The sequence below is a fragment of the Chelonia mydas genome, chromosome 11 (genome assembly GCF_015237465.2).
Source record: "Chelonia mydas isolate rCheMyd1 chromosome 11, rCheMyd1.pri.v2, whole genome shotgun sequence".
Lineage (NCBI taxonomy): Eukaryota > Metazoa > Chordata > Testudines > Cheloniidae > Chelonia > Chelonia mydas.
In genome coordinates, this window is record NC_051251.2 from 44,693,806 (window position 1) to 44,709,315 (window position 15,510).

The 15,510-nt window shown below is 38.1% G+C and overlaps 1 protein-coding gene across 1 annotated transcript in view; it reads right to left on the reverse strand.

Annotated features, from left to right (window-relative positions):
- TTN (titin) overlaps window positions 1–15,510 on the reverse strand; it is a 309,138-nt gene that overhangs the window by 286,104 nt on the left and 7,524 nt on the right. Inside the window, exons 4-18 of the mRNA XM_043525559.1 lie at window positions 14,986–15,273; window positions 13,348–13,436; window positions 13,012–13,256; window positions 10,446–10,746; window positions 10,069–10,212; window positions 9,460–9,576; window positions 7,786–7,923; window positions 6,380–6,517; window positions 5,782–5,919; window positions 3,795–4,061; window positions 3,543–3,668; window positions 2,221–2,499; window positions 1,832–1,897; window positions 1,098–1,356; window positions 58–118 (exon numbers count right to left, since the gene is read on the reverse strand). Of these exons, the coding sequence (XP_043381494.1) occupies window positions 58–118; window positions 1,098–1,356; window positions 1,832–1,897; window positions 2,221–2,499; window positions 3,543–3,668; window positions 3,795–4,061; window positions 5,782–5,919; window positions 6,380–6,517; window positions 7,786–7,923; window positions 9,460–9,576; window positions 10,069–10,212; window positions 10,446–10,746; window positions 13,012–13,256; window positions 13,348–13,436; window positions 14,986–15,273 (2,656 nt within the window). The remainder of the gene's footprint in view (window positions 1–57; window positions 119–1,097; window positions 1,357–1,831; window positions 1,898–2,220; window positions 2,500–3,542; window positions 3,669–3,794; window positions 4,062–5,781; window positions 5,920–6,379; window positions 6,518–7,785; window positions 7,924–9,459; window positions 9,577–10,068; window positions 10,213–10,445; window positions 10,747–13,011; window positions 13,257–13,347; window positions 13,437–14,985; window positions 15,274–15,510) is intronic.

The following is a 15,510-nucleotide window of genomic DNA, read 5'->3' on the forward strand; positions in this document are numbered from 1 at the left end:
AAATGGAAGTAACTAATAATCACAGTATGAGCAGTCTGCTTAGAAAAGTAACATTACCGTTTCTCTTCTGTGACAGCCTTCACAGAAACGGCTTCTCGGCTCTCAATCTCCTCAGAAACTGTAAGAAAAGTATGATAATGTTGATGCCAAAATATTTTGAAAGTGGACAAAGCAGCTAAGACGGAGGGTAGTTTTGCTGGCTGAATTTAAGGGTCAGGTACTTGCACTGGGACAGTGAATCAGGAATCTTAGCTTGCTCATAATTGGCACCCAGGTGACGTGGGGTGTCTCCTTCCGGGCCTCTTCAAACCAGCCTAGCTGTAACAGTCATAATCAAATGTTCCTGAGCTATTTAGTACCCTTCACCTTTAATGTTTTTCTCTCTTGCATATTATTGGGCTGTGCCGTTGTTGTTTCTATGGTATTTGCCAATCTGATAGGACCTATATGGCCACTTGCCCTAGTGGGGCATGGGATGTTGGGTGTGCCGTTATGTTCCTTTGGTATGTGGGTTTTGAATAGTCTTGAATATAGCTCAGTAACAAAGCAAAGTCTCTCTCCCCCTCTCAGATACTTGTGATGATCCTTGAGTATGCTCATAGGGGCCCTTACCATTTATTCCTTCCATGTAGGATTGCATTTTTAGGACACTTACTAGTGCATGATGGTCTTGACACTAGAGGCTGAAATATTTGTCACTGATAGGAGTAGGGGGACCCCAGAATAGTAGGGAGATGGGGAACATGTCCATATCTTCCTCAAAATAGGCAACAACTGAGCCATTATCTGTACTGATGGGACTAATGTGAAGGGTGGAAAGCCCACGTATCTCTGAGTGAAAACAGGGATGGGGGATGTTGCAGGTAGTGTACAATACTAATGGATAGTCCTTGATTTTTGCCCTAGGCAACACAAATCTTTTATTAGGTGAAGAGACTAGGTGGGAGTTGCTGGCAGGTTTAGCAGCCCTGGAGGCTGCGATGGGTAAATCAAGACACCTGCAGCTGCCAGAAATACTAGCTCTTGGGCATAGAGAAGTTGTAATGAAGCCATTTTGACTAAGCAAACTGTATTCTTGTTGTGAGAAATCTACTTGCCCTGCACATGTAAGTGGCATGAAGTGCTAACAGTTCCAGCTGCATTGGTAGCAGTGCAAGTAAATCTTCCACTGTCTTCTGCAAAGGCTTCACGAATCACAAGGCGAGCAACTCCTGCTTTGAAGGTAATCTGGAAGTCTATGGAACTCTCAATCTGATAGTCTTCTCTGTACCATGACACAGTTGGGGCTGGATGGCCAGAGATGTAGCACTCCAAAGTGACAGATTCGCCTTCAATAACAGTCATGTTTTTCAGACCCTGTATCACACAAAAGTATTTATACAATGAATATGACTCTTCATTAGTAAATAAATCATTTCAACCGTACAATAAAACAGTCCTGAAACTTACAATTCAGCATCTATATCAAAATGAGGCACGGATGTGCAGTGCCCCAAATAAATCAGAGAGAAGAGACATTTTCAAACTACAGCTTTTGAAGTTGGAGTTGGGCTGTCTGAATATGTTACTCTTCACAGGGAAAATCTAGAGGGAATTTGATCTTTGTGAGATACTTGTGAGAATTCACTTGTTCAGTTCAGCAAAGATCATTCTGATAGGTCACACAGCTACAGAGACTGGCAACTGACTACAGACATGAGAGATGGTGTCAGAGCTCCAGAGAGCAACCGAATGTATTAAATACATGACAAAAAGGGGGTGAAACAAAGTGTATCTTAAAAGGAATGAAAGGCAAAACAATGTAACCTTTATCTATATTTTCACTACTTACAGAGACTAAGGTTGGTGGGGTAGCAGGGACTTCTGCTGGCTCAGGAACTCTAGCCATTTCTGTTACCTATGACATTTAAAGCAGAGTTACTAAACATCCCACAAAGTGAAGGAAATAAATGGCAGACACACCATAATTGATGTAGGAAAATGTTTCCTTGCAGACAGTGACTGCTGCTTGCTGTGACAAAGTGATGTTAGGATCTTAGAAATGCTTGTGCTACTTGTTTTGCACAACCTACGACAGACAAAGCTCAGTAGGGATATTTTAAAAGAATAAGCTTGTAATGGTGGGGGGGGGGAAAGAACTGTAAACACATTGGGTTACTCTCTATTGTTTCTAAGATGTAAGTCAATCAAGATGATTTTGGAATTCACTTAATGACAAACCTTTGCTTCACCTTCTTGCATTAATTCAATGTGTTCTTCCCGTACCACACCACCTGTAATGCTCACACTTATGTCTCTTTTGGTCTCAACATCATAACGACTTTTATAGGCATCTGCTGCCTCTCCAAAGGGAAATTGTGGAGAGACAACCTTCTCTGCCATCACTCTGGTTTCAGGTGGCTTTACTTGTGGTGATTTCACAGGTCTGGTGATCTTTTGAACAGAAGTTGCTGATAACTCTTTTTCCAGGGTAGCCATAGCAGATCCTGCTATTGAAACCTAACCAATCCAAGAGAAAGAAAGTTACAGTTGTGTTACTCTTATTTTCAAAAGATGCACTATGTATTTCCCAAGCAAGTCAGTATGACAAATTACATAATAATCTGTTACTTCCTTATTCACATATTAGATAAGCTACATAAAGACACTTTCAACCCTCCTATGCTGTAAAATAACATAGTTTTTAAAATATATATACTTATATGCAGACTTAAAGTTGTATATAGCATTTGAAAGTGTTCTATTATATTGTGTTAGAATTATGGTCTTTAAATAGCAACACAGCTCTTAAAGGGAATGTGCTCTGTTGCTTTCTAGGCTTGAACTTAGATTTTCACTAAGGCATCACAGAACTAATTATATGCCAGGAAGTGATTAAAATACCTGATGAGATTTCAAAGTGCAACCTTTATGCATACCTAAGTTGGATTGTGTCCCTAATTTAAAAAAAAAAAAAGGATGAAAAAAACTCCTCAAACAGTAGAAAGGAAAAAATAACATGAAATGAATACAAACACACATGGTTCTTTATGAGGCCATAAAATATAGTTTGGATTAGGGATGTAGAGCATGTTCATTCCTGAACTGGTTTAGTATGCAGTAAAACAACTGCAAAGAAAGAAAAAAAAGTACTGCTACTGAAGTATTTCTTTAATACGAGAAGTTGAGCACGAATCAGATTTTTTCCTACCCTTTAAACAGGGTGAAGGTGTATGCCAGGCATGTAGCATTTTATTGTAAATACCACATGTTTTAGCTGCATTCCAAATATATGAAATGGTTGGGGTTTTAAAAAAACCCCACAAAATCACTTTTTGGCAGGATTTCACAAATAAAGGGCATACATTTATTTGCACTATTATATTTTATTTACTAGGGAATAGGGCAACACAAATCAAAGATAGCACAACCTCTTCCCCCACTTGGGAGTAACACAGTATTGTATGGGGAGGGAGAAGGAGGGGCATCAATATAGAAGAAATGAGGTATCAGTTATTTGGACTGAGCTTGCTGTTTGCCCAACACCCTTCCTCCACTCTTACCTCGTAAGTATGATCTGGTTTAGGAACAGTAATTTTTGAAACTGTAAAATGAGGACTTGCTGTCCGGGGACGTGTGTGTTCCACAAGGGCTGCTTTTTCAGTTCTGGTTTCTTCTGTTCTTTTAATCTACATTAACCAAGAAAATGTTTGGTGAGTATGTTGTGCTAGTCACCAAACTGCAAAATAAAAAGTTTCATTTAAAAAAAAAAAAAAGACAGCCAGAGAAAGAGTGCAATGTAAACCAAGTCTAACCTGTGTTGATATATGCATTCCCATTTTTTCGGTGGTAGAAACTTTTGTTTCAGAAGGAACATGTACTGGTTTGGTGACAACATGACGTTCGGCTGGCACCTCAACAATGTGACCTGTCATAGTACGCTCTTTATATCCATATTCCAAAGCTGTCTGCTCAGCATAGCCTTCTTCATCATGCTCTAGCTCCCAGGGCTCTCTAACACGTGCCTGATCAACTGCAGCAACAACTGTAGCTACAGCTTCAGCCTTTTTGTAAGCTCCAATCTAAAGATAACATTTACAGAATTCATACAAATACCCATGGTGATGACAAAGATTTGTCTATCTGGCAAATACAGAGTACATACAAGTTAGAGAGAGACAGAAAATGTACATACATTATACAGTATGGAAAATATGCAGACTGTATTTATCCACATGTGCATTTCATAGTCACTCGCTGTAAATATATATTTATACTGAATAGATATGTATACACACTGTGCACATGCATATTTCTATATACAGTACACAATGTATATTAAATACTTTGCTGGCACATTTGTGACTATGATACGGTATGTATAATATTTAAAAAGCTGTAATTTCTGACAGCTGCACATAATTCTATATCAGACATTACTATGAGAAATGGTCAAAATATGTATATGATGTTTGACGTGCAAACACTGCATGGTCCATTCGCACACAATGAGCCTTAGTAAATATATAGCTGTAACTTCAATGCAAGGAAAAGTTGTGCTAATGTATTTTACAAGTTCTTAATAGGGAAGGATAACTGAAAGAGTGTTTTGGTAAAAAGGAAGTGGTGCTTTTGTGCCAGGATGTAATTTGTTTTTAACTTCCTGATCCATAATTGGTTTCACATTTGATGTCAGTGTAATTTGTCCATTATCAAGCTCTGGCTTTGTCAGGAGCAGATATTTGAGTAGTGACTGCTGCTGTTTTTTCAGTATTATAATTTACCTGGATACAGTATATAGTAAAAGAGCATGTGAAAAAATTAACACTTTTAAATAATAAATTGCCTTCCTTCACTCAGTTTACATACAGCTTCAAAAATAGTTCACCACGTGAAGTAATATCTCTAAGCTAGGTCAGACAGATTGTCTGCAAAAGTTTGTTTTACTATTGATAAGGCTTTGCACTCTAAGGGCTGTATTATTCAATGCTAGTGCTAACTTCAAAGGAAGTGCTTATGGCAGTGTTGAATCTGGCCATAAATTCACACACCAAAGAATTGTGAACTCTGTACACACTGAACCCTTGGTGTGTATTTTATCTGATTTTGCTTTTTCCATTGAAAATTAATCAAAACATTTTGTAAACATACCAGTGATGTTTTCAATTAATTAATTACATTAAGAAAAAAGTGGACCATATCCTGTAGTTCACAATTATGTTACTCTCTCACTGATGATAGGACTCAGCCCTATTACATTAGAATCCTCTTAACTGGCATAGATACCAGTGGAAACAGAAACAAACAATGTTCCCCTTTATCAGAGGCTTATAAGAATATCCTGGGTGGAACTGAATTGTTTTAAATGTATGCATTGTACGAAGAACAAAAACAATACAAATCCTGATAAAGTGAGATCAGCTGGTCAATTAACCATAAAATTAAAAAGGGGAAATAGCCTATACACTAAATGATTTCAGAGACAGAAATTTACATAAGCAAACACCAGTTCAGCGTTATCTACTGAGACCAGGCTTTCAAAGACAATCATAGGTGGCTCCAGTTAAAGTGATTTTTTATAAATGGATGGGCCATTAGTTAATTTTCTAGAATTATTGAGATTCATTACACTGAATCTGTTCCTTGTCAAATCACCCCAATCAAGCAAGCACATTAAGGGGAATGCATTTGAGTGGATTCTAGTGTACACAAGTAGCTCTTAACTGATGGTGAAGCATAAGGAGGCTCGCAGAGAAAGTAAGGTGGAACAGTGTATTTCACATCTGCAACAGCTGTATTCACCTGATCACGAATTAGATGCATTTGTTCTTGTTTGGTAGTAATTCCTTCTCTGGCTCTTGGTATTGTTACTGGTTCCTTGGATTTATCAGTGGCAATTACTGTCGGAACTACAGTAATTTTTTCAGCTTCCTTTCTTATCTGATTATTATGGTAGAAACAAAAAAAGTTTCAATTACATATGGTCTTATGAAAAAAAAAAAGCATTGGAATAGGGGAAAGGGTTAAGGTTTTAGATCCCTGTACACTGCAATCTCCGAGTGACTCTGTATTAGCTAGCTATTGATAGGCATTAGGATGTAACAATACTCATTTAAATAAAATATATTATTTAAAAAAAGTTAAAATGCTCTTTACTGCAAAGAAATCAAAGTCAGTCAAAAGAGAGTTATGGATATCTTATTAATGCCAACTATTAGGAGTGAAGGACAAAGTGGGAAGAACTAGATACTAATTCATAGTTGATACAAGTTTGTAGTTGGAGTAAGTTTTAGAAAAAAAAACCCTGGAAATATATAGTTAGTATTTGTAGGGGAAATATTAGTGTACAAAGGGAGTATCACAGGAGAGTGAATATCACATTTATAACAGTTCTATTCACCTTTTCATCAGTTACTCGTACTTGTTCTTGTTTGGTAGCAACTTCTTCTCTAGTTCTCGATACTCTGACTGGTACTTTAGGTTTATCGGTGGTAATTACTACCTTAGGCACAGAAGGTTTCACAGTTTCCTTTCTTATCTGGTTTTTAGGATAAAAAAAAGTTTCAATTATATTTGTTCTCAAACCAAATTACATGGCTTTTCAGGACAGTGGGACAGGTTGATGGAATGTTATGTAGACAAGACAGTGGCACAGCTAGGAATGGAAATTTGGGAGGGTCCCAACTTTTGGGTGGACAGGCAATAACAGACTGTGCTAGCTCAGCTTCTCCCCGACGCCATGCCCTCTTCTTAGTCCTGGTGCCCCCAGACATAGGGCTTCACCTGCCGAGCTGAACATGCGCATGGGGCGGCTCAGAAAATGGGAAGGCAGAGCTGCCAGAGCGTAGCTTTCTAAAGAGTGGGTGCACCACTCCGTTTTGGATTTCAGGTGTCTGAGTGATGTTCCGGGCTGCTGAGGCAGCACTACACCCCTGCTTAGATTTGGGTGGGCCTGGAAGCTAAGTGGGGGATGCTAAGTGGGGCCTGGATGCTAAGCTGAGGCCCACCCATGGCTACACCCCTATGACCAGGGGAAAGGAAGGAAGATGAAATGCCACTTATAGAGTGGAATGACTATTGTATGTAAGCCAGCTTCCATCCCATTTTACACACTTTGCAACCCAGTTAAATTCAGTAGAGTTACACTGTGTGAGAAAGAATCAGGGAAGAATTTGGTCCCCTATTGGTTACATTTAAATGATCATCATTGTATCCTCCTTTTAGCAGCTGCATAGAAATGAGTATTACTATGAACTAACATTTACTCTCATTAGTCAGTAGGGCTACTCAGTTAAATAAGGGCTACTCAGTGTGAGTAAGGGCTCCAAAATCATCTGATATTAGCTGTGAGACTGATCAGACAGTTTGTGATCCAGCAAAACTTCCAGCAAACCTCATTGGCTCAAACCCTTTATGTAAGCGAATATTATTCTGATGGCTAACTGAATAAAAACTCTTTAAAAGGTTCTCTTAAAATCCACCTTCATACATCAAGTAAAGGTCACTAATCATCAAATGAGAATTATGAGCATGTTAGTAATGACAACCACAATACTTAAATAACTGATGTTAAGAGCTCAGTCTTGCAGTTCCTGACTAGTCAGAACTCCTATTAAAGTCAGTGGGAGTTTTGCCTGGAACTGTAACACTGGGCCTCTTTATGGAACAGTTACTTTATAAATGTTTCTATTGTTGGAGCCTGCAGCTCATAAAAAACCAAAGGCAAAGTACATAAGGAGCATTTGATAGAGATTGTTAATGAAAAAAGGTGTATTGGTGAGCTACATCTATAACAGCTGTATTCACCTTTTCATGAGTGATGTGAATTTGCTCTCGTTTTGTAGAAATTTCTTCTCTAGCTCTTGATACTTTTTCTTGTTCTTTGGCTTTATCAGCAGCAATTATTACCTTGGGTATAGGAGCTTTCTCTGGTTCCTTTCTTATCTGATTTTTACAGTAAAAAAGTCTCAATTACATATAATCTCAAATGCAAATTACATGCCTTTTATAAAACATTGGAGAAGAGGCTGGTCTAGTGGAGGGAAAGGAGGTTAAATTTCACTGGAGGTCCTTGTAGAAGGAAGTGATTGTGACTCATTCTGTTTGTACCCTGCAGTCACTGTATACAGGTGAATATCATTGTTACATGATGCCTACTCTTAGGAAAACTCCAGTGTTTTATATAGATTTTAAAAATTGATTAGACTGGCAACAACAGCATCTGAACTTCTTTTATGAAATATACAGTGAGAAGAAAAATAAAATAACTTACTCCATAGACTCTGTCATTTTCCTACTAAAAGGCAGTATGTAACAGATACTGGAACAGGAAGAAATTTATCTGCATTACTATCAATGGGGGAAAAGCAATGATTCTGAATGCATATTTTTTGGTAAATTTCACTCTATCCAGGAGGTTTAGATGAAAATACAGACCATGCTCCTCCCTGTGTAATGGCAGTTTTCTGATTTCCATCCCTCAGTGTCGTAAAGTTAAATTACTCCTCCCCCTGCCCAGACTATTTCTCACCTTGAACCTTGATATTTCACTCTAGATTCCATCGTCAGGACTAGATTCAACCTTAACTTGGATTTAGACCCACTTACCCTCACAACTAGATTTTTTTTTACCCTCTCAATTTGAAACCTGACCTCAGCACTTGACTGATCTACTTTCTGGAGGAGTAGTTTGGTCTGGATAAGCTGTAAAGGGTGGTGGACTGCAGAAATGTACCATTTCTATGGGAGGGAGGCATAAATTACTCTAACTTGGTATGAAACTCCTGGGGACCATCCAGAAATAGAATGAAGAAATACCAATAGGCCCTGATCCCGCAAACACTTGCACATTTGGTTAACTTTGCTCATTTGAATAACCCCACTGACTGTAATAGAGCTACTTATGAGTAAGGTTAAGCATATGCATATTTGGCTGCGGAATCAGGGCTTAAAGTTAAAATAAATGTATCTGAAAATTAAAAACAAAACATATGGTGAAAGTTATCTGAAATTCAGTCACCACTATTTTGTTTCACATTGTTTTCAGTGCAGAATGAATTTCTTCTTAATGTATCTTGCCTCCTATTTGTTAACAGGAAAATGCCACGTGTATGGAATAAGCTCAGAAACAGCCACAGAAAAATGGAAAATCCAAGAAGAGGTGTGTGGGTGTTTTTTTGTTTGTTTTTGTTTTTTTTAAACAAAACACGTTTGAGGTATTATCTAGCTATACAACAAATGGTAGGAAAACAATGGCATTTTTCCATGATCCTATGCAAAACGGTCAGTCATCAAGAGAGAATTATGAAAATGCTAGTATTGAAAACCCTGGTGAGCAAGTGAGTTATATAGTGACACTTTGTATTGCTGGGCTTTTCAGTTAATAAGTTACAAAAAGAAAAGGAAAGAAAAATATATACATAGTTTGTCTTTAAAGTAGAGTTCAACTGTGAATATTACATCTGTAACAACTGTATTCACCTTCTCATGAGCGATGTGTACTTCTTGTTTGGTAGCAAGTCCTTCTCTAGTTCTTGATATTATTTCCTGTTCTTTGGATTTATCAGTAGTAACTACTACCATAGCTTCCTTTCTTATCTGATTTTTATAGGAAGGGGAAAAAAACAACCTTAAAATACATCTCAACACATAGTAAAGATCAGTTATCAAAAGAAAGTAGTATAAATTAAGGGGAAAATGCTGGGGAATAGTTATTTTAAGCTCAGCTGGGAAAATTCAAGTTAAATATTAGGAAATTTTTTGTCAGTATAAGAACAACAATAGGTAATGGAATAAGCTGCCAAGGGACATTATGGGATCACTTTCACTAGAGTTAATAAAAACAAGACATGATACCCATTCCTCAGGAATGGTGTAAGAATAATTAAGTCAATTCAGTCATGATGTGAGGTGATAGATGAGATGACCACGAGCAGTCCCTTACAGTCCAGATGCTTCTGCACCAATAACGCATGCTTATATGAAGCACTTAGTATCTTGTTAATTTTGCACTCTGAAATACATGCTTTGTTCGCATGTAGGATCAGGGGGTAAGGAGGAAATTATATAAAAGCTGTGTTTTACTTCTACCTGCTCCTGAACAGGTTGAATGTGTACCGCAGTCATTGCTGTCCTTTTAGAAATCTGCTCTACAGGGCTTGGAACTGGTTCTCTCACTCTAGCCAGGTCAACTGCAGCCATTACAGTAGCAACAGCTGCTGTTTTATCAGCATCCTGTAGGACCAAAATTAGTCACATCAGAAGATATTGTTTTATAGGTGCATACACAGAATAAGCATATGACAAATACATGCACAGAATATTGCTGTCAAAGGTCAATTTAAACATTTCCAGGGGAACTCCCTACATAGCTGTTGTAAGCAAGTGTCTACATGCAGCCTCTCAAATTACATTTAGCGCCTCTCTCAGCATAAGCAATGTTCTTTCCAAATTTAAAGACTCTTTACCTCTTTAGCACCAGCAGCTATACCAGCAACAGCAACACCAGCAGCAGCACCACTGATGGTCACCTGGTCTTGGACACCATATCTTCCTTCCCATCTTTCTTCTGTCCTTATCTGGGTAGCGCTTGTAGTTACTCTAGTTTCCTGCATCCGTGCCTCGGCTGCAGAGACATAACCTTCCAGCTTCCAAGGAGGAACAACCTCAGCAGCAGTGGCTACCGTTGCCTGTGCTTTACGGATCGGCACTGGAGATTTCACAGGCCTAATAGGTGAAGTGGAGAGTCTTCCAGCAGGAGATACTGACCTAATGAATAAACATAATATTACTGGTATTAAATTTAGCATCACCTAATAAAATAACCACACAAGTAACTTCACACAGGATTGACATTCATTTCCTGTTTACGGTACCATCAGTACCTGGACACTGAGCTAAATGAAAAACCAACAAAAACCAAAACAAACTAACTATCCCCTTTCTTGTCCCTTTCCCCCAATTGGAAAATTTTGAATTTTTTTGACCAAACTTTACTTATAAACTCCAGGGCTACAAGAAACCAACCTACTAATAGCGATAGGCTGCATGGCAGTTGGGAACATTGGATTTATTTATTTAGAAAAGGAAAGCAAAAGTTCTAGTTGATTTGTTACCTTCAAATTGTGTCAATGGTTAGATTGTGTGATCTGCTTACCATTCCTCTATTCTCTTCCTTCCTTCCTATTGTTTGTTGCACTCACTTGTTCTCTCATTTGAAATTATGCTCCTCAAACAGTCTTCCTATGTGTTTGTACAGCTCCTAATACAGTGGGGCCCTGATCCTGACTGGGTCTTTTGGATGCTATCACAATGTAAATAATAAATAGGAAAGGAGATCTCATTGTTTTATTATTTATTTACTGAACGCCATCAATGTGCTTGACACTGTAAGAAGGAAAGGACTTGAGGAGCTTTCCTCCTCTTGCAGGTTTGTCAGATCCTTAAATTATTGAAGGATTTTTAATGACTTAATTAACTTTACAATGAAGACATTAAAGAGAACACCACAATGTATTTCACTCAAGAATGTACATTTAATATAAAAGTACCAGAAACGGTAAGTTCACATTGAGTCGGAGACTATATTCTTTACTCAGATAATGGGAGTTTTGAGAAAGGACTATTGGATCAGGGTCATTATGTATTAAATTAGGCCCCAATTCTGCAATGAGCGCCACTGAATTCAGTGGAGTGTCATGTGGGGGCACAGAAGTCTGCCTTTGATCCGTTCATTTCAGGATTGGGGCCTATCTCCATTTCCTTTTACCAATTACAGTAGCATTAATTGGTATCTGCTGTTACAGTGATAAACAGAGCTTTTAGAAAGACTGACATTTTAAAAATTAATTGAGAGTATTAATATGTAGTTTTAAAGCACTTTCCAAGTTGCTATAACACCACGACTAAATACATATTTTCCCCCAAGATGAGTTCTGGTATATCAAATTTCTAGCACCACGCAAATGTTTTAACATTGCCACATTCTGAACCATTGCAGCATTAGTGGTGGTCACCAGCAATATACTTTCATTTTTTACATTTATTTTCACATCTAATTTAGATGTAAATGTTATTTTTGAGTCAATAATGTATTTCACGCAGGTCTACCTAGAGTATAACATTTTAGCGCATTATGCCCTCTAGATGGCACTATTGTATTATCCTTGCATTTACGCAAGTGCTCATAGATTAATTATCCTTGTAAATTATTACATTACTACCAATCCATTGCTCCTTCTTGTATATACAGCAATAGCTGTTTTCACTGTGATGAAATTCACCACAAAGCAGAGCTGGCACAAAGGTTTAAATGGGGCCTCATTCAGCTCAGAGACATTTCGCTTTTCTGGCCCAGTGCTTGGTGCAGTCGGGAGCAGAGGCAGCAGAGTCAGAAGAGCCTAATAACTCTTCATCAGTGCCTCAGTGCAAATGAATTTAGTTCTGCCACACCACAGCTGTGGACCCTGCACTTCAAATCACTCCCTTTCTCTCCTGAGGCCCTACACATATCAGAGCTAAATCCTCATTTCCCCATAACCATGCTCATTTTTCTTGCCTCCACAGCCTTAACTCTGGAATCATTACCCACATGTCCAAATATACCCATGTCCACAGATGTACGCAGTCATTTTTCTATTGATCCTTCCATTCTGCATGCAACTCACCAAATGCTCTTTTCTTTTCCCATACAGTAATTACCAAAGGCCAGATTCTGATTGAACTTAAGCACGTATAGCTGGAGCAAAAAAAGTGTTACTCCAGCTTTGTGTGGCGGAACACAGTGCAGAATCTGACCCTACACATTTTCTAACAATTTCCTAAACCTATCTCAGAGGATGGAGCATTTGCAGACAGCTGCCAAAAACCTCCTCCTGAACTTTGACAACTATACAAAACCAACAGTCAGAACAAGTCCACGTTCTTCCATTCTATGTTGTGCTTTCAGTTCACATCATCACCATTTCATTTTCTCATTTTACTGGTGGGAATGACTCAAAATTCAATATTTCCTTGATAGTTAATATGATTTACCTGACTGGTGATGGTGTTGGTGCTCTAACATGTCTTACAGGTGACAGTGACTGTCTAATGGGAGATGGTGACTGCTGTCGTGCCATTTGTACTTTTGCTGCACTTATTGGTGGAGTTGGTGATTTTGATGTAGGTTTAGGAGGCATTCTTGGAGGTGCCTTGTGTGGGAGCTGTTGTCCTGTGGCACTCTCTATGGACATTTCAATAGTTGTAAGTGATCTGGCATCAAAGTGGGCTTCTATTTTCTATAATGAAAGAAAGAACAATGGTGAGACACTGCAATGCCAAGAATCAATATCTAAAGCTTTTAACACCATTAGCTTTGAAAAAATGTACCTTTTCAATTCTGGCTTGTCTTGTTTGCGAAATCTGAGCAGTCGAAACAATCGTCTTTGTCTTTTTAGCGGGTACTACTTCTTCCTCGCCTATCAGAAGGTATAACATGAATAGTCACGGAGAATTATATGTGGTAAAAAACAATAATAGCTTTTTAGAAGGAACTAAACATGCAATGCCAATTGTATATCAGCATGTGTAAACACCAGAGAAAGAATTAATCAGCCATCTGTTTTTCTTGCAGTATCTATAGGCAAATAATTGTGGAACCAGTTGATATAAGATTAGCCTTTTTGTGTAACTATGTAATTAGGCCAAAAAATTTAAAAGCATATTAATTATACAAGACTTTGAATGCCTGCTTCAGAATCATTCCAATCTGGTGAGCCAAGAAAGGTTGTCTTGGCTATAATGGCATTATGAGTATGATTGAAAGGGCTCCATTCAACCCGAAACTGCCTTCATAGCTACTGGGCTCATTCTCATCTGCACTCTCAACAAGGAGTCTACCCTCTCTTGTGAGGGGGTATTGCTTTCAAGAAATGGCTGCATAATGCCAATTACAGTCTTATACAGATGACCAAACTTCTATTAATCCTTTCCCCATGATTAAAGTCTGTGACCTTACTTCAGCCATGTATGGCTTGCACAGACTAGAAGGGCTCATATATTTTAGTCTGGTCAGGGCCCTAAGTATATAATGTTGTTGTAGCAGGAATAGTAAAAGCCCTTGTGTCTTTATTAGGTGAATTTTAAACTTTAATGTCTGGGTAGTTTTCAATTTAAAAATATACAGTAAATGAAGTCCAGACTCCTCTACATATGTGTATGTGAGGAATAAGCTGATCAAAAAGGGCAATTCTGCTGTGCCTCATTCTGGGCTGCTCCCATATTCTTGGAGTTCACACTCTGCAGATGCGTTGTGAGAACAGAGGCCTGAAGTTAGTGAGCACTGATTTGTGAATGTCAACATGAACATTCTGCCATTCATTTGCTGTGTGTGTCTCACAAATTCCTCTAGTGAGAGAAAGTTCTGATGGGGCACAGAAATGGGGCCATGTTAAAGTTGCTCTTGCAGTATTAGCATATACCCATCTTACTGCAAAAATCAAATTGTGCCTTAATCTGATTTTCCAATGACAAATAATCATTTAGCAAATTAAAAACAGTCCTGTTCCTACTACAGACAATAAGAGTTTTGCTCACTTAAGAACTGCAGAATGTGGCCCAACAGCAGTAGATAAAAGGCCTTGGTTTTAAAATTTAATTTTTAAAAATTCTGCAAGAGCAAAACAAAACAACCTCTCACAAAAAAACAAAACAAAACCAACCAAACAAACAAAAACAAAAAAAAATTACCCTTTTGTGATGCCTATACTGTACTTAGATAATTCAAAGAAGTCCAACTGAGGGAATTGTTTTATGTTGAAAATATACTTTTTGTTACCAGCCTGGAGCCTTTTATGACATGTTTCAGCTTGGAACGAATTTTTACAACATTTAAACAAGTTTACAAACGCTTGAGAAATGGGTTATTAATGAAATTGCTGATCAACATTAATTGCAGCAGTGCCCTTTATACCACAACAAGAATGTACATGTTCTTATTTTCATGGCTTACAACCTCAACTCCATTACCTTGAACCAGCAATTCGGCTGTTGAAGTAGCTCGTCCCACGCTATTTGTGGCATTTACTGAATAGGTTCCGGAGTCTTCAGGATAAGCTTCTGCAATTATTAAACTGTAGAGGTCTCCTTCTTGTGAAATTTGAAAATCGAGGGAGCTTTGAATTTCTGCTCCATCCCGATAGAACTTCACCACAGGTGTAGGGATTCCAGTCACTCTAACATCAAGTCGAACTTGCTTTCCTTGCCTTATAGTTATGCTCTGTAGACGTTGTGTAAAGTTTGGTGGTGCTGTTTCAGCTACAATTTAATTAGAAAAATTAAAGTTCACTCAGTAAAGACAACTTCATAAGTCCTAAATATTTCCAATTCTAGAAGCATTCACAGCCTTTAAATTCTTTACAAATACCCTTTATATATAAACTAACATCTCCTTATTTATCTCCCAGTTGCTATTGATTTAGAAGAGGGCCACCTTGTCTAACATTAAAATAAATTAAGGCCTCCTTCCCGCAAACACATATACATGTTGTTAAC